Source organism: Oncorhynchus clarkii, chromosome 9, assembly GCF_045791955.1.
Source record: "Oncorhynchus clarkii lewisi isolate Uvic-CL-2024 chromosome 9, UVic_Ocla_1.0, whole genome shotgun sequence".
NCBI classification, from domain to species: Eukaryota; Metazoa; Chordata; class Actinopteri; order Salmoniformes; family Salmonidae; genus Oncorhynchus; species Oncorhynchus clarkii.
In genome coordinates, this window is record NC_092155.1 from 38,979,174 (window position 1) to 39,004,562 (window position 25,389).

Consider the following 25,389-nt stretch of genomic DNA (forward strand, 5'->3'; position numbering starts at 1 on the left):
GAATAAGCCAGTAACATAACAAAATGTGGAGAAAGGGTCTGAATACTTTCCGAATGCACTATATGCTAATTAGCCAGTTTTACTAGTTGACAAGTATGTACTGTATAGATGTAGTGGAGAAAGAGGCCACAAAGAGTGCGAGGAGTGTCCATTATGCATCAACAGATTACTTATGTTGCTTGTGTAGCTCTGAAACGTGGTCTTGATGGCTCAGTTGGTTGAAATAAAATACTGGGAACACCAAACTGCTGTGTGACTGTCTACATGAATTAATTTGCAATGCAACCATAATAGAATGATCATAGGAGACACAAAGCTATGTGAATCTGAGTATGATCCTATTAAAAAAAATAAACTCTTCCCTTCAATTTCTAGCACAGCCTCCTAAGAACAATGTGATACAAAGCCACACTGAGCAGCACAGCGGGCCAATTTGATAATTCCCCAACTAATAAACATTTCTAAAATCCTGTTTTCGCTTTGTCATTATGGGGTATTGTGTGTAGATTGAGGGCATTTATTTTATTTTATCCTTTAGAATAAGTCTAACGTTATAAAAGGGAAGGAGTGTAAATATTTTCTGAATGCACTGTATGTTGCAGTTTCAGCAACATGGATGATAAACTGTGCCGCAAGTCTGAGCACAGTCAAATCAATTACGGTCAGACTCCCTCTAGTAATTTGTGTCTTATTTCATCAAACCGTGCGCTTTATGATGACATAAAGAGCATTGTGTTGAACACTGCGATTTTTACAGTCAGAATCGCAGAATGGTGAACTTACTAAATGACGAGTTGACTGTGTGATATTAGGTTGCTTCTTGTGTAAATATTTTCAGTCTGGATTTTAATGATTTGTATTTGGTCTACCTATTTTTTTTATTTTTGGGGGGGACAGCGCTAATATTTAGACATTTCTTTTCTGAATCCTCTTTCATTACTTCTTATTACTACCTTGTAATTTGTACAAGGCCAGACACTGGCTCAAAATGACAAAAGTTGAAGTGTCTCTTGATGTTGGTGTATTTACCCATGTTGCATTGTGTACCAGGCAGCAGGAGGCAGTGGGAATTTCAGCTGGTCCTCCTCTAACCTAGCCGTTGCCACAGTGACAGTCAAAGGAGTGATGACGACCGTCAGTGACATCGGCGTCAGTGTGGTGTACGCCCATGATGTACGCAACCCAATGCACTATGGCGCGATGAAGGTGAGACCGTGTGTGTGTATATATAGATAGCCCCCCACTCTTCATTTTACAGAATAACCTCTTTACATATCTTACGTCTTTTTGAACTGATATTAAAACTGTACTGGTTAGTATATCTATAATGTTTGGAAGAATGTTACGTCAATTAAAATAATTAAACGAGTCCATTGAAAGATTTAACAAGAACTGTTACCATTGTCTGAACTTCATCTCACTGCCCTTCTATCCCCCATCCCCAGGTGTATGTGGTAGAGCCGGTGGGGATGGACTTCTCTCCCTGCCCGGTGGAGGCCCGTGTGGGGCTGGTGCTGGAGCTGCCCCTCCGGATCTTTGGCTTGCTAGGGGAGGGGGGAAAGTGGGGAGTGGATCAGCGGGTGATGCTGAGTGACTGCAGTCACTTTGACCTGCAGGTGGAGGAGGAGACCCAGGGAGTGTTCCAGCTTCTGGAAGGTGAGGCATTCCCCCATACTCTGCTCATAAAAACCTGCAGTTTAAAACCCTGACAATACTTTACCTAGCTTGGGGGCAGAGCCTTCAAAAAGACCCTCTGTAGTGTTCAACTTTTATGTCCTTCTCAGATTGGCAATACGGTTTTAATTTCCCTTGATCCACAGAGGAGCATAAGATCTACCACTTACATTTGATTACTAGCCTTGGATTTGAAGCATCTTATTGTTGTGTGTCTGTGTTGAGTAAGATGTGTATGAAAACAGGTAGACTTTGTTGTCCTCTAGGGCCAGGATTGCAGCCGTATGTCTCTGTCTGTCTCTCTCCCTTCCTACAGGTGTTAGACTTCAGTGCAGCTTTTGACATTATTGATTATGGTCTACTGCTGGAAAAACGTATGTCTTATGGCATTACACCCCTTGCTATAATGTGGATAAAGAGTTAATGGAAGCCTATCAAATATAATTAAGTTGGAATTCCCCAGGGTAGATGTTTTGGCCCCTTGCTTTTTATTATTTTTTATTAATGACATGCCACTGACTTTGAGTAAAGCCAGAGTTTCTATGCATACGGATGACTCAACACTATACACGTCAGCTAATATAGCGACTGAAATGACTGCAACACTCAACAAAGAGCTGCAGTTAGTTTCGGAGTGGATGGCAAGGAATAAGTTATCCCTAAATATTTCTAAAACTAAAAGTATTGTTTGAGGAACAAAACACTCACTAAACCCTAAACCTCAACTAAATCTTGTAATAAATAATACATAACTGTCATGGTCAAAACATATTGATGCAGTAGTAGCTAAAATGGGAAGAAGTCTGTCTATAATAAAATGATCTGCTCTGCTTTAACAAAACTATCAACAAGGCAGGTCCTGCAGGCCCTAGTTTTGTCGCACCTTGACTACTGTTCAGTCGTGTGGTCAGGTGCCACAATAAAGGACTTATTACAATAAAGGAATATTGCAGTTGACTCAAAACAGGGCAGCACGGCTGGCCCTTGAATGTACATGGAGAGCTAACATTAATATTATGTACGTCAATCTTCTGGCTGAAAGTGGAGGAGAGATTGACATCACTACTTTTATTCAATGCACCGAGCTGTCTGTCTAAACTACTGGCACACAGCTCGGACACCCATGCATACCCCATAATACATGCCACAAGATGTCTCTTCACAGTCCCCAAGTCCAGAACAGACTATGGGAGGCACACAGTACTACATGGAACTCTATTCCACATCAAGTAACTGATAAAAAAATACCTTATGGGACAGCAGGGACTGTTCAGCAACACAAACATTGGCACAGACACATGCATGCATACGCACACACTTACGCAATAACATACACACTATACATACACATGGATTTAGTCATTTAGGGGCCTGAGGGCACACTGTGCTGTGAAATCTGTGAATGAATTGTAATGTTTTAAAATTGTATAAATTGCCTTAATTTTGCTGGACCCCAGGAAGAGTAGCTGCTGCCTCTGCAGCAGCTAATGAGGATCCGTAATAAATACAAATCCAAATACAGGTAGGCTGGCTCCAGGGCAGGACCACTGCAGTGGGGTACGGGCCCAGGCTCTTGCCCCAGGATACACAACCCTGACGGTCAGCTACACCCACGGCAACGTCCACCTCAGCACCAAGATCACCATTGCTGCCTACCCACCACTCAGAGTGAGTCCATGCCCCCCCTACCTGTACCTTAAGGCATGACCTATTCACACACGTTCATTTCATATTGGTTTACTTCAACCTCTTCCCCGGGTAAAGCACAAAAAGAGACTTGAGATTGAAGTTGTTTTGTATCTTTGTGTTTTGTAAAGCTTGTTTTTAACCCCTGAACCTACCCCTGCACCTACACACCCTGATGAGTTGTCCTTTACCTGTGCTCTTTGTTGTGATGATCTCAAATCTGCTCAGTGATCTTCAGTCACTACTCTCCCAGCCAACTCTCACCAGAGCAGAAAAGCCAACCTCTTAATTAGCAGAAGATTGGGACACGCACACACTTGTGCTAAAGCCTGTCGCATGCTTCCCAGTCGGAACAGTTTGCCGAAATGTTGTGATTTTTTTTGGTTCATTTTGGTGTTAGGCAGGATTGTTTTTTTTTAGCTGTTTGCGCACCCAACATTTTCTTAAGGGAAGTCTAAGTTCAGTAGCAGCGTATGTGATGAGTCAAAAAGTTTGTGCAAAAAGGGTCAATTGCAGATAGTCCGGGTAGCTATTTGGTTAACTATTTAACTAACTATTTAGCAGTGGGTTGGGGCTGTTCAGAGTCCTGTTGGTTCCAAACTTGACGTATCGGTACCGTTTGCCATGTAGAGAGAGCAGTCTATGGCTGGAGTCTGACAATTTTTAGTGTCTTCCTCTGACACCGCCTGGTATAGAGGTCCTGGATGGCAGGGAGCTCGGCCCCAGTGATGTAAGCCCCTTCGTCGGTGATTGGTCAACGGTACTACTCATAATAGGAGTGGGAACTATGGATGGGATTCTTCAATTAAGTGTTTGTCATTCACTTACTGCACCAAACATCTTAGTTAGATGTAAAATTATGAGACTACGACCTCCTCTGCAAAAAACACTACAGATTTTGTTTATTTATCTTAGATGAATTCTGACTAATTTGAGGAAGTGTATGTTGTTGCTATGGCGTCTCAAGAGGGACAAACAGTAATATTACCGTAATATCTCATTTTTCAAGCGAAGGTCTTTTAAGGGATTATGCGAGGCACAGACGTACGCTTAGCTGCTTGGAGCAAACCGAACCAGTATGCGGGCGCCTTTCAACACCCAGACACACACACACACACTTTTTTCTCTGCGATCAGGGCAGAAGTGCAAGGATCAGCTAGTGTTCAATTACCTCCTGAGTTTCGTCAGTGTTTTGTGCATTTTAATTATGCCCTCATGCACTCAATACACTGATTTGTTTTCTCTCTTGCTGCTCTGGCTCAAGTACTTCACTGTAATGGAATTGATGTCAACTCGGCCCATAGAATGGACAATTTATGTAAAGCAGAGAGGCATCTCCATTCCCATGCATGGATAATTTTGTCATGCATCCTCTCTTCCATGACCATGGGTTTTCATCCCATTAACCCAAGTGCATGGTAAGACGGTGCTCTTTGGTACATTACCAGGAAATTGTTATTTTAGGAGGTTAAGATAAGCTTCTAATGAGTGAGCCAGATTTGTCGTTACTCTTACTCTGAGAAGGAATCTGGGAGTTTACGCTCCCTTCAAATAGCTACTGTAGCATTTACCTTACCAACCTATTACCACGTTGTCTGTCTGTCTTCCTGCTTGACCTAGTTTGGCTGTCTGACTTGAACTCATTCATGTGTTATTTACTCATTGAAAAACCTCCTGAAGTTGAACCATTTAGGATTAGCAGTCAAACCTGAGAGCTTTATCCAGAAAACATCTAACAAAAAATAAGCAGTAAATGTTCATCAAATATATTTTTATTCTACAAAATATAGTATGCCACTTCTCCATTCACTAACCTGTACATGCTCTACATGTTGTCATGTGCAGGCTGTGGACCCTGCCTCTGTTGCCTTGGTGACCCTGGGCTCCTCTAAGGACATGCTTTTTGAGGGCGGACCCAAGCCCTGGGTCCTAGAACCCTCCAAGTTCTTCCGGAACCTAAAGGCTGAGGATGAGAACAGTGTTAGCCTGACTCTGACCGGGCCCACCTCCCGCAGCTACCTCCGACACTGGGTCAGAGCAACCTGTAGAGCCCTGGGAGAACAGGTGAGGAAATGGGCTTTTCCTTGTTTGGCACTTACTGAATATGGCCCTAGGCTCTGAAAAACGTTCTAGCTCCTTAAGATACACTGTAGATGAAATGCTTTGTTACAAACGGTAATACGTCTTATGAACAGGTAATAAGCGTGTTATAACTACCTCTCCAGGTATTGGCACTTACTGTGGGGAACCAGCCTAGTTTGACCAATCCATATCCTGCGGTGGAGCCAGCAGTGGTGATGTTCGTGTGTGCCCCTCCCTCTCGCCTCACCTTGGTCCCTGTGTACACAAGTCCCCAACTGGACCTTACCTGCCCTCTGCTGCAGCAGAACAAACAACTGGTGAGAAAAATAAAAGGGCAGTGTTTACACAGCACACATTCAAACACACTTGGCACAGGAGCTGGCTACACAAAAAAGGCGGCTGGCAACAGTAAACATGTCGTCGTCCCTCACGAATGATGCATTAAGTGATCTATGGCAAGACGCATCATTCACCCAAGTGGAGTAAAAATTGGGCCAGTGGTTGCTGAGATATCGTGTGGGTTAGCCAGACTCATATCCCTGAGTCAAATGGATCAAGCGATCTAAACATGTGCCTGTTAGAGCACCACATGAGGTCGATATGAATATTCTTGCATATGTTGAGTCTTGACAGTGTTTGCTACATGTGTACCAAAAGTGGTTACAATACAAATATTCTTGACTGATTTTTATATGCATTTTTGTTCCAGACCACGTAAATGTTTTATTGGTCAATAGTGGACATGTTGTTTTAGGTACTAGTCTGAAAAATGTTGACCTTTGTCCATAGATGCCACACATCAAATGTAGTGCAGATCGGTCATTCGGTGTCAGAAGAGTAGCGTGTTTTTCACAAAATTCTAAATGGTGGAAAATCCATAATGGCAACCTTATGGGTCCCTGAGGCAAATTTTGTTCCTTGTAAGGAGAGACTTACATACCAAATTACTTGACTTGGGCGGCAGGTAGCCTAGTGGTTAGAGCGTTGGACTAGTAACCGGAAGGTTGCAAGATCAAATCCCAAAGCTGACAACATCTGTCGTTCTGCCTCTGAACAAGGCACTGTTCCTAGGTCGTCATTGAAAATAAGAATTTGTTCTTAACTGACTTGCCTAGTTAAATAAAGGTAAAATAAATTAAAATTAAGACTGGGTGAGGGGACCACCTCTCAAAGTTTGCTTTTTCAATCTCTTGTAATAGCGCCACAATCAGTGTCCTTTTGTAAATTCCTGATCTCCATGGCAAGACGCATCATTCACCGATGTTTCTTCAAAATCGGGCTAGTGCTGTTTTGAGCGATCGCGTGTGAGAACAAACATACTAACGGATGGAGACAGATCCACATTCCCCTCCCCAATTTCATTGTGGGGGACAACTAAAGAAATAAGATCATGTCAAGTTTGCCATTCTGCCTTTCTTAATTGCACCTGGGGGGATAAATAAAGTTGTATTGAATTGAATGTCTTCATCCCTGTCAGTTTAATTTAGAAAGAAATAGTGCGTTGGAAGAACTGTGTAACATTATTTTTGCAGGTGCCTGTCTCAAACTACCGCAACCCTGTGCTGGACCTGGCTGCCTTTGACCAGCAAGGCAGGAAGTTTGACAACTTCAGCTCTCTGAGTATCGTCTGGGAGTCGACCAAGGTGTCCCTGGCCAGTATCGAACCCACCATGCCTATGGAGCTGGAATTACTGCAGGACAGCAACAAACAGAAGAAACTTCATGGTATAATTTTGATATTCCTCATGATGGTATTCTTGCTTGATTTTATTTGTATTCTTTGGTCTAATACCAGGTGAAACCAGGTATAATACCAGTTGTTTTGGAAGGCAATTTCAACAGTTTTGTCCAACAGAAATGTCCTCTTGTGTGTAAGGTCGTCAGACGGTCCTTGTCCACCACCAGTCTGGGACTGCTGCTGTCACAGTAACAGCTCTGAGTTACCAGGTCCCCCACCTCAAGGCTGCTAAGGTTCTCAGTCCGGTAAGACAGAAACACAACCTTTAGCAGAGAAACATCACACTTATCTTACGTAAGTAGACAAGCCACCATTTTGAGAGCCATTGTGAACATATGTGGGTTTTTCACTTCCTGTGACTGGCAGGCAGGATGCTGTTGGCTGAATGTGTGGTGGCCTGTGACCACAGAAAATAAACATTTCATCAGCTTAGAGGTTGCTATAGCAACACAAGGCATGAGAGCTGAAAGTCAGATCTTCAAGAACTGTACAGATTTGACCCACCACCTGGATTCGGTCCTATGTAGTAAAAGTTGACATTGGATGAGAGTAGAGAGACTGAGCTAGAATACTGTATATCATACACTGCAGTTGAGGAACAATGGGGAAATAATTCTGCCTGGGAAGTTGATACACTTGTAACCCCACTTTTGAGAAAATGGCCCCTGAATGTTTTGCTACACATACCAGAGAGCTCTAATTTGTCTACACATATTTAGCAATGTTCACACCCTCTTAAGCCTTAGCCCCACCCATCTATTTTAAGGATTCACAGTGTGAAAGTAGTAGCAAAAAGTAGTAGTAAAAATGCATTTGATCTCGTCCTTGGCCTATATCCTAATCGGACTTTGATGCATGTCATGTTCTTCACATTACCGTCTGGTAAACACACACTATCAAATAAAATCTAGGTTTATTTGTTACATGCACAGGATACAGAAGGTGTAAACGGTACAGGGAAATTGTTACTTGCATAGTGGAGTCTTTTGTTTAGACATCTAGCTAGCTAAACAATGAACTATAATCTGAAATCTAATGCCGTGTTCAAAAGTACTGGGAAATCGGAAATATCTGACTTCCGACTTCAGTGCGTTCAACTGGGAACTCGGGGAAAAAAAATAGCTCCAACTGGGCAAACATTTATTTGAATGGTCACTCAACTGGAAATTCCAACTCGAGCCTCTTTCTAGAGCTCCGACTTTCCGGCCTGAAAATCACTGAAGTGATGATTTGACCTTGTATTTTTCGGATTTCCCAGGTATTTTGAACATGGCAATACTACCATGCTAGCTAGCTAACATTAGGCTTTAACTAGAAATGCAAATGGTTTCAGAGATACAAATACTATTACTACACAGATCGTACACGTAACATTAGCTAGCGAGCCAGCTAGCTAACAGTACGCATTAACTTGCAATGAAAACGACTTTCTGACAGAATTAGAAACTTATAATATCTGAAAATGTAGCTAGACTTACCCGTATACATGGATGAACACTTCTCCCTCTCTGTAATGGATGTGAGGATTGCCCTTAGTTTGAAGATGTAATCCGGAGGCCAGTGTTTTATACAACAGTCTTCTTTCTGTGTTCTCTTTTTGAACTCTCTCCGCATTTGGCAGTCATCTCTCTGCTTCCACCGGGCCTTACACTGATTTCAAAACTCGTTCAACTTCTTCCGTGACAACGACACCGTTTCTTCCCAACCATTGTCATCAGAAGACTCTACCATGTCTGGTTCAATTCAAATGTTTTTACCTAAATCAGGGATTTCCTCCTTGTCTGATTCATTTTCAGAGTCAGCATGGCACAATCATCCTCTAGAAAGTAGTCCAATCGTAACTTTTTCCCACTTTGTCGAGGGCAATATTACCTTCAGGGCAGCAATGTTGAGAGAAGTAGAAAAAAACATTTTCAGTTCTTCATGATATCTTTCAAAAAAAGCTGCAGGTAGAAAGGATTATCCTCACATACTGATCAGCTCATGTTACAGACAGAAGCATGCTACTTGTCCAGCCCATCCATTATCTCAACCAATCATGGCTAGCGGGAAGGTTCCTGTATTTTTCCATGGCTAAACCAACCCTCAATGTAACCATTTCATTAATATTTACAGATACAAGTTTGTTATTAAGGCACATGAAAGTTTACGTGTTCCCGAAGGCATTTCTGCAACAACAACAAAAAAACATTTTATGAAAAAAAAAAAAACATGTTCAAATGCCTCTCCTGTGAAGTAGTGACGTGCGACATAGGCCTAGTTTCTTGAAACGGGTCACAAATACTAAAGTACAGCATTTCATTTTGCCATTGATACTAAGACTTCCCCTATGATTTCACTTGACCTTAACCACAGAACTCAACTTTTTAAGAACACCGCCATGTAGGGTAATCTCATCTTGGTGTCACTCTGACACCTGTAACCAAGGCACCCATCCTGTTTTATCTCACCCTCTTTCTGGCAGTTTGACCCTCTGACCCCTGTCTCAGCCACTCTGGAACTCCTATTGGTGGAAGATGTAACCATCAGTCCTGAAGCTGTCACCATATACAACCACCCTGACGTGCGGGTAAGAACTGGAGCCTGTGTGAAATGTTCAGTAGTGTTGCAGATAAAAAATGTATGGCATAGAGCTGACAGAATACAATGTATTCTGTCACTGTCGCTGTCAAAGGTAATATCTGCTTCATTTCTATGGTCCTCCAGTCTTCCCTCACTGGGAACCACTAGCTGCCATGTTAACCCCCTCATTCAGTCTCCCTCTGTATCACTGACTGCTCACAGATCCCAACTAGCTGAAAGCACTGGATTATGATGCCTTGAAATTAGAGCTGGGATTATAAACCAGAAAAAATTATAGACTCCGACCACTTATTGTGGACATTTTGCTGATATCGTTCATTATAATAAATAACCTATAAGGCCCTACTAGAGAAATGTGAAGTTTGAAATGAAATAAGTTTGCTAATATGGTTGATTGTTGGTTGGACAATTGATAGCTACAACATTGAAAGTAGTAGTAGGAGTTATTTCTTTTTTTTTTTTTTACTTTGCTGCACATTAATGTTATAAACTTATCGTTCAATTTATTGTGATATGGATTTTTTTCTATATTGCCCATCTCTACTTGAAATATTACACACAGGTGGCCCACTGGCCTGGCTGATATATTTCACACAGATGGCCCACTCAGCATGGCTGATAAGTTCTGCTGCATGGATTCTCATTATAATTACAAATTATTACTCGTGGCCCATGATGTGAAAAACATGTACCTTTCAGCTGATATTGTGATGGGCCTTGACTGCTTCTTTGTCATCATGTCCATTGTGGTGTCATGCTTTCATCCATGGCTTCTCCTGTTGTGTATCCTGCAGGCTGACCTAGCCCTGAGGGAGGGCTCTGGGTATTTCTTTGTCAACACCAGTGTTGGAGGGATAGCAGATGTGGTGTACCAGGAGGCCCAGGGATCTGCTGAGGTGAGGAGAATCACAGAACACTCAGAATGACAATGCTGCTGAGCCTACCACTCTCTTTTGAGTGTACTTTTTATAGGGTTAGCACACCATGGTTAAATATATGTATGATGATGTGTTCTATACCTGTCTTAGTTCCAACACCTCCCTTGGCCCATTATCATCCTACTTTCTAACAATATTGTAACTGACGTGATGCTCTGAATGCCGAATTGATGAAACATCCGTGTGCCTTGGGAAAGGTTGTAACATAAAATGAAAACGTCATATAAACCCTTTCATCACTGTGGCCTCTCTATGTGCTCTAGGTGGTTCCAGTCCAGCCGGGGACAGTGCAGGTGATGGTTCATGACCTCTGCCTGGCCTTCCCAGCCCCTGCTACAGCTACGGTCCACATCTCAGACATACTGGAGGTTTATGTCCGAGTGGTTGACAAGGTCAGTGGCCAGCCTCAATACTTTATCCTGCAGGGCAGAGACCCAAAGGCTGTGTGTCACTGGTTTTCTGAAACCACACTATGTGAAGTATTCAAGAAATGGATATATACAAACAAACAAACAGGATTATGATGCTGTGAATGTTGGTCGATCCTCTCATGGCAATAAAGCCAATTTGAATTTGAGTGTAGCTGCTTGTATACTTAGTAAAAAAAATAAAAATATGCAATGCCCAAAATAGTGCTTGTCATATTAAAAAAACATTAACTGGTTTCTTGCAGGTGGAGATTGGTAAATCTGTGAAAGCCCATGTCAGGGTCCTGGATGACAACAAGAAGCCCTTTTTGGCCAAATATTTCCGCTTTTTGAATCTGAAACTCAGTGCAGCATCCGGTATCATCTCTCTGCAGTAAGTTACTGTTACATTAATGAATCATAGAAGTATAAAGTTTTGTTCTTAGAGCAGATATGATTACATGCAGACAATCACATTGCCATTGTCTGTGTCACTGGGAATGGAGAAACGGATAGGAATTACTCCTGCATGCACGTCGGCATGTATATTTTGCCTACGTTTCAGTAAAGTAGACATTGAGTTCACAATTCATGTTGTGTTTTCCCCAGAGCACTTTCAGATCCCTCAGAGAAGGACACGGCAATCTTTCTGGTCAAAGGCTTAGCAATTGGACAGACCAGCGTGTCTGCTATGCTAGTAGACAAAACTGGAAGGAAGATTGCGTCTGCTCCTCAGCAAATAGAGGTAGGAGGGTTTTCATGAGACTCACTGAAACATGTTGTCCAATGATGTTATATTATGTGTGTTGAAAGACACTCATTTTTGTTTTGGTCTGTCTAGGTGTTCCCACCATTCAAACTGATCCCCAGGAAAATGACTCTGATAATCGGAGCCATGATGCAGGTACATTGGATTGTGACATTTTCCGATTATTGTGGGAAGACTCTGGTCTCTGCCCCTGCTGTCCCCCACACTGATAAGACAGGATGTCCTGTTTAGAGAATCTCATTTTGTGAAAATAATTTGTATCACCATACGCTTTAAAATAGGCCTTTCCAGCTTACCCGTTGTGCAACTGCTCATTTGTGTTCTTTGCATTTGTGCAGCTCTCTACATGCTATTTAATATCTGAATATTAAGTAATTGTAAATACACACACCCTGTGAGTAACCTGTTGATTTAATCTCCAAATCTCTAGTGTTGATTATTCTAACAGACTGTGCATGATTTGATTGCCTTGACAAATGTAAAGACCCCACATTGACAAGAGTTGAACATGCTGTCAGTATCCTCACTGCTAGTCACGTGAAACTGCTAGTCTACCATATTTATTTATGACACACACAGACACCACCCTTTACCTCATCTCCATGTTGTAGATCACATCCGAGGGCGGCCCACAGCCCCAGTCCAACATCCTCTTCTCAATGGCCAATGAGGAGATGGCATCTGTTAACGACATAGGTCATGTCAGGGGCATTTCCATTGGCAACGTCACGGTTACAGGACTGGTTCAAGCTGTCGATGCCGAGACTGGGAAGCTTGTTGTTGTCTCTCAGGTAAAATACCTGTACATCATCAGGTACATCATCTCTTTTTCACCAACGGAAGTGATGTACTTCTATTCTAATGTTTCCTATGAACAGGATCAAGTTGAGGTTGAAGTTGTACAATTGAGGGCCATTCGCATCCGGGCCCCTATCACCAGAATGAAGACTGGGACACAGGTAACATGTGATAAATTAACTGTAATCTCAAATGGTCTCTGACAGTGTCCATAGGACATACTTCACTCTAATTGAGATGCTTTATATTGTGAATATCAGGACTTACAGACGTGTGAGCTGCTTTGAGTTGCCTCATCCTGTCCCTTCTCCTAGATGCCTGTGTATGTGATAGGGCTCACCAGCAGTCAGACCCCCTTCTCCTTTGGCAACACCCTGCCTGGCCTCACCTTCCATTGGTTCACCACCAAGAGAGACATCCTGGAACTCCAATCACGACATGCCGAGGTGGGAACCAGTTTTTGATCTCAAGGTTTTCTTCTTGATGAGTGACAAAGGTTCCATTCAAGGCCATAGGCACTTTAGTTTTCAACTGATTCTATAATAAGCCATAAATAGTGTATTAGAAAAACTAGTTTCATTAATTTATAGATGAGTCGGATCTTTTGTTTTGAGTTCCTATGATTCTTTGTATCAGAGTGACTGAATTAGGACAAAATGATGCTCCACCTACACCAGAGAAACAACATCTGATATTTCTACTGTCTCATTTTTAACTCTATTTCTGCTTTCATTCACTGATTAAAATGCCTATCTCTTTGTAGGCCTCTTTCCAGCTCCAGTCAGAGCATAACTTTGCTATGAGCGTAACAGGGAAGACTAAAGGAAGGACAGGGCTGAAGGTGGTGCTCAAAGTCACTGACCCAAAGGCTGGACAACTGGAGAGGAAGCTACTAGAGCTCAGTGATGAACTCCAGATCCAGGTACTATACTTATGCAGGCACCTACAGTGCCAGTCAAAAGTTTAGACACACCTACTCATTCAAGGGTTTTTCTTTATTTTTTAAAATGTTCTACATTGTAGAATAATAGTGAAGACATAAAAACTATGGAATCATATAGTAACCAAAAGGTGTTAAACAATACAAAATTATTCAAAGTTGCAACCCTTGATGACAGCTTTGCACACCCTTGGCATTCTCTCAACCAGCTTCACCTGGAATGATTTTCCAACAGTCTTGAAGGAGTTCCCACATATGCTGAGCACTTGTTGGCTGCTTTTCCTTCACTCTGTGGTCCAACTCATCCCAAACCATCTCAATTGGGTTGAGATTGGGTGATTGTGGAGTCCAGGTCATCTGATGCAGCACTCCATCACTCTCCTCCTTGGTCAAATAGCCCGTACACAGCCTGAAGGTGTGTTGGGTCATTGTCCTGTTGAAAAATAAATGATGACCCCACTAAGTGCAAACCAGATGGGATGGTGTATTGCTGCAGAATGCTGTGGTAGCCATGCTGGTTAAGTGTGACTTGAATTCTAAATAAATCACATATCGTATCACCAGCAAAGCACCATCACACCCTCCTCCATGCTTCATGGTGGGAGCCACACATGCAGAGATCATCCGTTCACCTACTCTGCGTCTCACAAAGACACTGCGGTTGGAACCAAAAATCTCACATTTGGACTCCAGACCAAAGGACAGATTTCCACAAGGTTAATGTCCATTGCTCGTGTTTCTGGGCCCAAGCTAGTCTCTTCTTATTGGTGTCCTTCAGTAGTGATTTCTTTGCAGAAATTCCACCATGAAGGCCTGATTTCATGCCGTCTCTTCTGAACAGTTGATGTTGAGATGTGTCTGTTACTTTAACTCTGTGAAGCATTTATTTTGGCTGCAATTTCTGAGGCTGGTAACGCTAATAAACTTATCCTCTGCAGCAGAGGTAACTCTGGGTCTTCCTTTCCTGTGGCGGTCCTCATAAGAACCAGTTTCATCATCGCACTTGATGGTTTTTGCGACTGCACTTGAAGAAACTTTCAAAGTTCTTGACATTTTCCACATTGACTGACCTTCATGTCTTAAAATAATGACACTGTCATTTGTCTTAGCTTATTTGACCTGTTCTTGCCATAATATGGACTTGATCTTTTACCAAATATGACTATCTTATGTATACCACCCCTACCTTGTCACAACACAACTGATTGGCTCAAACGCATTAAGAAGGAAAGAAATTCCACAACTTAACTTTTAACAAGGCACACCCGTCAGGAAGTCCAGGTCCCAGTTGCACAGGGTGGGGTCGAGACCCAGGCTTGATTACGAGTTTGGAGGGTGCTATAGTGTTACATTCTGAGATGTAGTCGATGAACAGCAATCTTACATAGGTAGTCCTCTTGTCCAGGTGGGTTAGGGCAGTGTGGTTGCGATTGCGTCGTCTGTGGACCTATTGGGGCGGTAAGCAAATTGGAGTGGTTCTAGGGTGTCCGGTAGGGTGCAGGTGAATATGATCCTCTCAAAGCACTTCATGATGACGGAGGTGAGTGCTACGGGGCGATAGTCATTTAGCTCAGTTGCCTTAGCTTTCTTGGGAACTGGACCAATGGTGGCCCTCTTGAAGCATTTGGGAACAGCAGACTGGGATAAGGATTGATTGAACATGTTCGTAAACACACCAGCCAGCTGGTCTGCGCATGCTCTGAGGACGCGGCTAGGGATGCCGTCTGGGCCGGCAGCCTTGCGAGGGTTAACACGTTTAAATGCTTTACTCACATTGGCTGCGGTGAAGGAGAGCCCGCAGGTTTTGGTAGCGGGCCGTGTCGTTGCAACTGTATTGTCCTCAAAGCGAGCAAAGAAGTTCTTTAGTTTGTCTGGGAGCAAGACATTGTGGTCCGCGACGGGGCTGGTTTTCTTATTGTAGTCCATGATTGACTGTAGACCCTGCCACATACCTCTCGTGTCTGAGCCGTTGTGACTGATTGCCTTGTGGAGGGAATAGCTACACTGTTTGTATTCGGTCATGCTTCCGGTTGCCTTGCCCTGATTTTAAAAGCAGTGGTTTGCACTTTCAGTTTTGCACGAATACTGCCATCAATCCACGGTTTCTGGTTGGGGAAGGTTTTAAATAGTTGCTGTGGGTACAACATCACTGATGCACTTGCTAATAAACTCGCTCACCAAATCAGCGTATTCATCAGTGTTATTGTCCGACGCTATGCGGAACATATCCCAGTCCACGTGATCGAAGCAGTCTTGAAGCTTGGAATCAGATTGGTCGGACCAGCGTTGAACAGACCTGAGCACGGGCGTTTCCTGTTTTAGTTTCTGTCTATAGGCTGGGAGCAACAAAATGTAGTCGTGGTCAGATTTTCCGAAAGGAGGGCGGGGCAGGGCTTTGTATGCGTCGTGGAAGTTAGAGGAATATTGGTCCAGGATGTTTTTCTGCTCAGGTAGCGCATTCGATATGCTGCTAAAATTTTGAGAGTTTTTTGTTTTCAGATTAGCCTTGTTAAAATCCCCAGCTACAATGAATGCAGCCCCAGGATATGTGGTTTCCAGTTTACATAGAGTCCAATGAAGTTCATTCAGGGCCATCGATGTGTCTGCTTGGGGGGGGGATGTATACAGCTGTGATTATAATCAATAAGAATTATCTTGGTAGATAATGCGGTCGACATTTTGATTGTAAGGAATTCTAGGTCAGGTGAGCAAAAGGACTTGAGTTCCTGTATGTTGTTATGATCATACCACGTCTCGTTAATCATAAGGCATACCCCCCCGCCCTTCTTCTTACCATGCATTCCAGGTGACTACCTCATGAAGCTCATTGAGAGAATGCCAATGGTTTGCAAAGCTGTCATCAAGGCAAAGGGCTATTTTGAAGAATCTCAAATATAAAATATATATATTTTTTTTGGTTACTACATGATTCCATATGTGTTATTTCATAGTTTTGATGTCGTCACTATTATTCTACAATGTAGAAAATAGTGAAAATAAAGAAAAACCTTATTAATGAGTAGGTGTTTCCAAACTTTTGACTGGTATTGTATATGCCAGGGCAACTCATATCCCAGGTTCGCTGTTTTTCTTTTCTCCCTTGTAGTTATTTGACTGATGGGTCAGAGATCTCAATCTCCCGGTGTCCTAGGTCTGGATCAGTCCCTTATTAAAGGTTAACAATGAAAATCAGTAGTACTACTGGCCTAGAGGTCTGGATTTGAGAAATTGGTATACTACTACTACTACCATAACACAGTACCTCTCTCAGTGTTCATGCCCAGACACAGCACTGCGATTGGTTTTTCTGTGTGGCAGGATCACACTGTCTCAAATATATGACACGACTACTCAGTTTATAGTGCTTATTTATGGACCTCTGCTTGTTTTCCTGTTCCCTTCCGCCTAAAAACAAACTGAAAGTGAACAAACACTGCAAGAAAACATGCTGAGAAGTCAGAATGTAAATCAATGATGTTTTGATTGTGGTTGAATACTTAAAGCAGAAGTTTGCTTTAAGACAACCATATCTTTTATGTAAATAGAATGTTAAAGTATTTGGACCCTTTTATTTGCTATTTCACTTGTTATCTTTTTTACTGAACCCAACCAGCGATTCACTTCCTCCATTCTCGTTGTGCAGTACGGGGTCACCGAAAACGCCCAAATACGTTCTTTTAGAAATGGATCTCAGTATCGTGATGCAGGTCTTTAGATGTTGTACACATGAAATTGCGTAATTCCACATTTAATCCGTAATGTTACTCCATTTTGTGCAAGTCGAGCTGTTTCCCCTAACCAGACTACAGCTCTCTGTGAAGCCTGCTGCTAGAATGGACGGAGAGGTATCGCTCGGTTCTCAAACAAACTGGAATATAATGCTGCAGTTCGTAATGACACCATTTCATGTGAACGACCTCTAAATACCTTCATCACTATACTGAGAGCGTTTCAGTTTGTACCAGGATGAATTTGGGTGTTTTTGGAGCTTTTGTTTGTTTTTGTTTCTAATCCCCCATACTGTACAACAAGGAGGTGGAAGTGAATCGCTGGTTGGGGTACGTTTCTCAAAAACAAGTGAAATTGCTATAATAAAAAAAAGTTTCTGGGCCCTTCTATAATGTGCCATTTACATCAATAATAGAGATTTGGTTGTAAAAAAAGCTAACTTCTCCTTTTTAAAGTGTAACTTTGTAAAGTGATAAGAAGGCAGATTGGCCTGCGACGTGTCGTGTGCATCCACTTCAAACTGCATTAGACTATGTCGTGTCACGAAGACCCAAACATCAAAGGATGGGTAAAAACCTCCAGTTAATTAGGCCGTCAACTCTTCCCTTTGATCAAGGTTTATGACAAGCTGCACATGCTTAATCCAGCTGTGGAGGCTGAGGAGATACTGATGGCTCCCAACTCTGGGCTCATACTCCAGACTAACCGGTAAGGGAATAGGGACCTACAGTTGAAGTAGGAAGTTTACATACCTTAGCCAAATAGATTTAAACTCAGTTTTTCACAATTCCTGACATTTAATCCTAGCTAAAATTCCCTGTCTTATGTCAGTTAGGATCACCACTTTATTTTAAGAATGTGACATGTCAGTATAATAGTAGAGAGTGACTTATTTCAGCTTTTATTTCTTCACATTCCCAGTGGGTCAGAAGTTTACATACACTCAATTAGTATTTGGTAGCATTGCATTTAAATTGTTTAACTTGGGTCAAACGTTTTGGGTAGCTTCCCACAATAAGTTGGGTGAATTTTGTCCCATTCCTCCTTACAGAGCTGGTGTAACTGAGTCAGGTTTGTCGACCTCCTTGCTCGCACACGCTTTTTCAGTTCTGCCCACACATTTTCTATAGGATTGAGGTCAGGGCTTTGTGATGGCCACTCCAGTAGCTTGACTTTGTTGTCCTTAAGCGTTTTAGCCAACTTTGGAAGTATGCTTGGGGTCATTGTCCATTTGGAAGACCTATTTGCGACCAAGCTTTAACTTCCTGACTGATGTCTTGAGATGTTGCTTCAATATATCCACACAATTTTCCGTCCTCATGATGCCATCTATTTTGTGAAGTGCACCAGTCCCTCCTGCAGCAAAGCACCTCCACAACATGATGCTGCAACCCCCGTGTTTCACGGTTGGGATGGTGCTCTTCAGCTAACAAGCCTCCCCCTTTTTCCTCCAAACATAACGATGGTCATTATGGCCAAACAGTTATATTTTTGTTTCATCAGACCAGAGGACATTTCTCCACAAAGTATGATCTTTGTCCCCATGTGCAGTTGCAAACCGTAGTCTGGATTTTTTATGGTGGTTTTGGAGCAGTGGCTTCTTCCTTGCTGAGTGGCCTTTCAGGTTATATCAATATAGGTCTATACTAATTTTACTGTGGATGTAGATACTTTTGTACCCGTTTCCTACAGCATCTTCACAAGGTCCTTTGCTGCTTTTCTGGGATTGATTTGCACTTTTCGTACCAAAATACGTTAATTTCTAGGAGACAGAACACTTCTCCTTCCTGAGCAGTATGATGGCTGCGTGGTCCCATGGTGTTTATACTTGCTTACTATTGTTTGTACAGATGAATGTGGTACCTTCAGGCATTTGGAAATTGGTCCCAAGGATGAACCAGACCAGACCAGGTCTACAATTTTTTTTCTGGTGTCTTGGCTGATTTCTTTTGATTTTCTCATGATGTCAAGCAAAGAGCCACTGAGTTTGAAGGTAGGCCTTGAAATACATCCACAGGTACACCTCAAATTGACTCAAATTATGTCATTTAGAAGCTTCTGATAGGCTAATTGCCATTTTTTTTTTTTTTTTCCAAGCTGTTTAAAAGGCAGTCAACTTGGTGTATGTAAACTTCTGACCCACTGCAGGTGTGATACAGTGAATTATCAGTGAAATAATCTGTCCTAAGACTTCCTACTTCAACTGTAGGTCCTAAGACTTGCCAAAACTATAGTTTGTTAACAAGAAATTAGTGGAGTGGTTGTAAAATGAGTTGTAATGACTCCACCCTAAATCAAATCAAATTTTATTTGTCACATACACATGGTTAGCAGATGTTAATGCGAGTGTAGCGAAATGCTTGTGCTTCTAGTTCCGACAATGCAGTAATAACCAACAAGTAATCTAACTAACAATTCCAAAACTACTGTCTGTACACAGTGTAAGGGGATAAAGAATATGTACATAAGGATATATGAATGAGTGATGGTACAGAGCAGCATAGGCAAGATACAGTAGATGGTATCGAGTACAGTATATACATATGAGATGAGTATGTAAACAAAGTGGCATAGTTAAAGTGGCTAGTGATACATGTATTACATAAGGATACAGCCGATGATATAGAGTACAGTATATACGTATGCATATGAGATGAATAATGTAGGGTAAGTAACATTATATAAGGTAGCATTGTTTAAAGTGGCTAGTGATATATTTACATAATTTCCCATCAATTCCCATTATTAAAGTGGCTGGAGTTGAGTCAGTGTCAGTGTGTTGGCAGCAGCCACTCAATGTTAGTGGTGGCTGTTTAACAGTCTGATGGCCTTGAGATAGAAGCTAAGTGTATGTAAACTTCCGACTTCAACTGTACCTACCTAGCTTCACACCTGAGACACTTTGAAAACTCTATTTTACTTTGAGCACTCAGCATTGCACATTACCTCTTCAGTTCCGTTTCAAATTACACCATATCCTCTCTATAGTGCCCTGCTCTTGATATTAAAACAACTGCTTCAGTCGTCTCCAGAAAATGGAAAGCTACTAACTCTGGTGGTGTGTGAACAGGGACGGTGTGGTTGCTCTGTCCTACCGAGTGCTGGACTGTCCCGACCAGGCTACCATTGTCCAGGTGGATGAGAAGGGCCTCTTATCCTCCGGCTCGCTCACTGGCTCCTCCTCCCTGCTGGTGACCTCACAGGAAACATTCGGTGTCAATCAAACCCTGGTCCTCGCAGTGAAGGTGAAACCCTCTGCTCCTTAATTAAATTATATTAATCTTTATTATCTTTAAAATGTTAACACAGTACAATGAATGAGAATATGAAGTCATTTTGTTAAATTAATAAATTCTATACAAGTTTACCGCATCTCATGCAAATGTTGACAATAACCAAAACTTCATTACCCATACTTATGTCTATCATCTTAATTCATGCCATTATAAAGTCATGACAAATGGCAACATGTTTTAAGACTGTTGGTGAGAGATGGATTGCTTGCAGTTGACTTCGGTCTAAGTAGATTTCCTTACATTTTAGTCTATCCCTCTCTGTGGTTTCCCAGGTGGCCCCTGTGTCGTACCTGCGTTTCAGCACCAGTCCAGTTATCCACAACCCTTCCAGGGACAGCCTGTCTGCTATTCCTCTGGGCATGGTGCTTACTTTCACTGTTCACCTCCATGCTAACACTGGAGAGGTCCTTCACAGCCACAACTCCCTGCTCACATTCACCACGAACAGGTAAGTTCACAAATGTTTAATTGTGGGGTTTGCGCAGCAAGAGCCCTATCTTAGTTAGTCGATCTTCTTGTTCTAGAAACTCCGTTCAATGTTCAAAACGTCCAGAATGGTCTCACTCGAGTTGTTTGTATACCACTTTTTGATATGTTATACTTTTACGTTATTAAACTTATAGTCCATTTTTTTTGTTGGCCTAAATCCTCTTTTCATCAAGATTATAATGATCCCAATTTTGACATCACTTCCAACTGCCATTCTCTTAGTAAAATCCTGTAACTTTTGACACAAATCAGCTAATTATTCCACTTTGCAACAACTTAGACAAAGTTCAAGTGTTCCCATCTTCGTCTACTTCTGTGCTACTCAAATCTGGCGTTCGGGCAAAACATAATATTCGGACAAAAAAATTACAACAGTTTAAGTGACTGCATCAACCACATTTTCTGTAACGTTTTTGCAAACAACTGCCGTTTTGACCACTACCCCAACAAATTCAACAAAGTCAGAGTCGACGGGATATTTGTCTGCTCTGCTATTCATACCTGTTCGCAGAATTAAAATGTTCACTACGGAACTTACGGTACAGCTGTTTTAGGTGCATATGTTCCAACTTTTCCCAAACTTCCTCCGTTTTGACCACTAACGCAACGAGTTAGACATTTTTTCTCAAGTATGACATTTCCCCTACTTCTCTGCTGGTCAAATCCGCAATCGTATTGTGCGGACCAATCTGTAACGAGCGATTTTAGTAAATGGCTCTAGTCTCTTTCTAGCTGCTGTAAATAATGTCAGAAGCAAGCAGATTCATTATTTTCCAAACAACTACTGTTTACACCACTAACCCAACAAGTTAGACAAAAATATGCTCTGCTTTTCAATTTGGGAAGCGGATTTGGAATCGTGTGTGTAACAATCTCTAGATAGAGCAGTTTTAGTAACCTGCGTCTGCTCTTTTCTAACAACAGCTCTGTGTCATTGAGATTCCAAAACGGAACTGTTGCTAGGATACTCACTGGCACCAAGGGCCAAAATTAAGAGGAGAGAGACGTGACCACAATTACTGACCACAACACACATATTGACCACACAACAACTGAGACATAAAGTTAAAGCATTTACATATTCGTCTACTTTTCTGCTGGCGTTTGAACAAAAATATATTTTGATAAAGTGACAGCAAATAAGTACTGTAACCGCATCAACAACATTTTGACCGTTTTGACCTCCACCCCAACAAGTTAAACAAAGTAAGGAATTTTTTTTACTCCACTGTTATTCATACAGTGGGGCAAAAAAGTATTTAGTCAGCCACCAATTGTGCAAGTTCTCCCACTTAAAAACATGAGGCCTGTAATTTTCATCATAGGTAAACTTCAACTATTATATATCCCTGGCGGCGTAGTGTGTTACTGATGGTAGGCTTTGTTACTTTGGTCCCAGCTCTCTGCAGGTCATTCACTAGGTGTGGTTCTGGAATTTTTGCTCACCGTTCTTGTTATCATTTTGACCCCACGGGGTGAGATCTTGCGTGGAGCCCCAGATCGAGGGAGAATATCAGTGGTCTTGTATGTCTTCCATTTCCTAATAATTGCTCCCAAAGTTGATTTCTTCAAACCAAGCTGCTTACCTATTACAGATTCAGTCTTCCCAGCCTGGTGCAGGTCTACAATTTTGTTTCTGGTGTCCTTTGACAGCTCTTTGGTCTTGGCCATAGTGGAGTTTGGAGTGTGACTGTTTGAGGTTGTGGACAGGTGTCTTTTTTACTGATAACAAGTTCAAACAGGTGCCATTAATACAGGTAACGAGTGTAGGACAGAGGAGCCTCTTAAAGAAGAAGTTACAGGTCTGTGAGAGCCAGAAATCTTGCTTGTTTGTAGGTGACCAAATACTTATTTTCCACCATAATTTGCAAATAAATGCATAAAAATCCTACAATGTGATTTTCTGGATTTTTGTTTCTCATTTTTTGTCTGTCATAGTTGAAGTGTACCTATGATGAAAATTACATGCCTCTCATCTTTTTAAGTGGGAGAACTTGCACAATTGGTGGCTGACTAAATACTTTTTTGCCCCACTATATATGTTCACGGAATCTAAATATTCACTATGGAACTTACGGTATAGCTGTTTTAGTAACTGCATTACCACATCACTTTTCTGATTTATACAGATAGCAGGCAGAACACTCACGGATCCCCTACCAAATCAAACCCACCCCAAAACCAGACTGAAACAGGCATGGTATAGAATGAGTAATATAATCAAATCGTTAAAAAAAATATATACAAAGATATTATAGAACAAAGTAAAAAATAAAATAAAAAAGTGAAAATAATTATACATTCTAATTTGGGTTGGTTTATGGAGTTGTGAAATTAGCTGGGTCCATGTTTTCTACAAAGGAAAGGTTTCCAGATAATATTACATGTAATTGCAGATCCCCTTAACGGAGTAGGGTATTTTCTTTAGCTTGAGATATTGCATAACTTAATTTATCCAATGGTTAAAAAGAGGAGGAAACCGATCCTTCCACTTAAATAGTATAAGACGTCTAGCTAGAAGAGTAGTACATGTCAGAATGATGCCCAAGAGCCTCCTGTGGTGTCACTCCAAATAATGCAATGAAGGCAGAAGGTTCTATAGGTCTCTCCAGTATCTTATAAAACGGCAAAAAAATGGATATCCAGAAATATGTCATTTTTGGTCATGTCCAATAAAGTATCAGGAGCCTGCTTACATCGGTCACAAGTGGGATCTAGATCTGGTCTAATCTTGGATAATTTTGCCTTTGACCAATGCACCCAATTAACTATTTTAAATTGAATTACAGCATGTCTTAGACATATAGATGAAGAATGGATTCTCTGAAGCATACTGCACAAGCATACTGCACTCTTCACCTAAATCCTCTTCCAATTTGGCTCTTAAGAGTTCAGGGAATCAAGACTGTGCAAGTTTAATAATGTACAGATCAAACTTATGCCCACTTTGATATAAGGGCTCACTTTAAAAATATAATCTAGAAGGGAGATAGGTGGGCGTGATGAAGTGACTAGGGTATGAAAATGCAAAACTAAGCAATTGCAGGTATCTAAAGAAATGAGATCTAGGAATATTGACCTTTTGCACTAGCTGTTCAAAAGATGCAAAATCCAAATTAATGTACAAGTGGTTCAGTGAGGAGATCCCTTTTCCAGACCAGATATGAAACGCCCGGTCTAATAATGATGGAGAGAATGTATTGTTCTTTAATAATGGGGCTAAAAGTTGAACATTTACTGATCAAACGATCGCCTGAACTGTTTCCAGATTTTCAGCGAATGTTTTGCAATAAGGTTTTTAGTGTATTTGGAAACAGGCTATAATGCAAGTTTTGAGCAGAGTAATAAGGCTGCTAAGGAGTTAGGGCCACAGGATGAGATCTCCAAGGTCAACCCTTTCGGGCCTGTAACAGCAGGGATTTCTGTCATCCAATACAGAATTATTCTTATATTAGCTGCCCATTTAATAATATTGAAAGTTCGGAAGTGCTAGACCAAGATCTCTGCAATGTATCCGAGGGTTTTTCTTGTTGCAGATATCAGTTTATCTAAGGAGATAAAAAAAGATTGTCAGATAAGAATACATTGAAATAAGTACAACTTATACGTTCATTTTAACTGTGTTAATTATTCCGCCTAAAGAAAAAGAAAGTAAATCCCAGCGTTCAAGATCCTGTTTTGGGGATCAAAGGAGGGAAATTGGCTTTATAGAGATCTTTGAAATTGTGTGTGACCCCAAATTCCCAAATATTTCTGTGTATGTACTCTGAAGGGCACGTGACTAAAATAAGTTTGCATGACAGAAGGGTTAATAGGCATCAATCCACTTTTTTTGTAGATTAACTTTATACTATTTTACCAAATGTCTTTAGCAGAACCTGGATCTCTGGAAGACCAGTTAACGGTTCAGGCAAATATAATAGCATGTCACACGGATCGAGTCAGACTTTATGCTCTAAGCACCCCCTTTGAATACCTTTTGATAGTGGTGTTATTACATATTGCTATGGCTAAAGGCTACGATGACAAACAGCTGAGGGGATAGAGGACAACGCTATCTTGTCCCACGTTAAAAATAGGATGAAAGGTTATTATTTGTGCGCACTGCAGGCATAGGGGAGGAGTAAAGGACTTTGATCCAGGACATAAAATTTGCACCGAATCCAAATTGTTTGAGAGTATAAAATAAACAATCCCAACCCACCCGATCAAATGTTTTCTCAGCGTCAAGTGATAACAATATCTCTGGAGTGTCAGATG

The 25,389-nt window shown here is 41.5% G+C and overlaps 1 protein-coding gene across 1 annotated transcript in view; it reads left to right on the forward strand.

Moving 5' to 3' along the window:
* The window catches only part of LOC139416264 (nucleoporin 210), a 61,288-nt gene that overhangs the window by 20,534 nt on the left and 15,365 nt on the right, over window positions 1–25,389 (forward strand). The window contains exons 12-31 of the mRNA XM_071164716.1: window positions 1,051–1,206; window positions 1,446–1,656; window positions 3,197–3,342; window positions 5,206–5,424; window positions 5,586–5,759; window positions 6,975–7,167; window positions 7,319–7,425; window positions 9,645–9,749; window positions 10,558–10,659; window positions 10,965–11,093; window positions 11,375–11,502; window positions 11,718–11,853; window positions 11,950–12,012; window positions 12,489–12,668; window positions 12,756–12,836; window positions 12,990–13,121; window positions 13,439–13,597; window positions 17,961–18,052; window positions 20,415–20,589; window positions 20,913–21,088. Of these exons, the coding sequence (XP_071020817.1) occupies window positions 1,051–1,206; window positions 1,446–1,656; window positions 3,197–3,342; window positions 5,206–5,424; window positions 5,586–5,759; window positions 6,975–7,167; window positions 7,319–7,425; window positions 9,645–9,749; window positions 10,558–10,659; window positions 10,965–11,093; window positions 11,375–11,502; window positions 11,718–11,853; window positions 11,950–12,012; window positions 12,489–12,668; window positions 12,756–12,836; window positions 12,990–13,121; window positions 13,439–13,597; window positions 17,961–18,052; window positions 20,415–20,589; window positions 20,913–21,088 (2,864 nt within the window). The remainder of the gene's footprint in view (window positions 1–1,050; window positions 1,207–1,445; window positions 1,657–3,196; window positions 3,343–5,205; window positions 5,425–5,585; window positions 5,760–6,974; window positions 7,168–7,318; window positions 7,426–9,644; window positions 9,750–10,557; window positions 10,660–10,964; window positions 11,094–11,374; window positions 11,503–11,717; window positions 11,854–11,949; window positions 12,013–12,488; window positions 12,669–12,755; window positions 12,837–12,989; window positions 13,122–13,438; window positions 13,598–17,960; window positions 18,053–20,414; window positions 20,590–20,912; window positions 21,089–25,389) is intronic.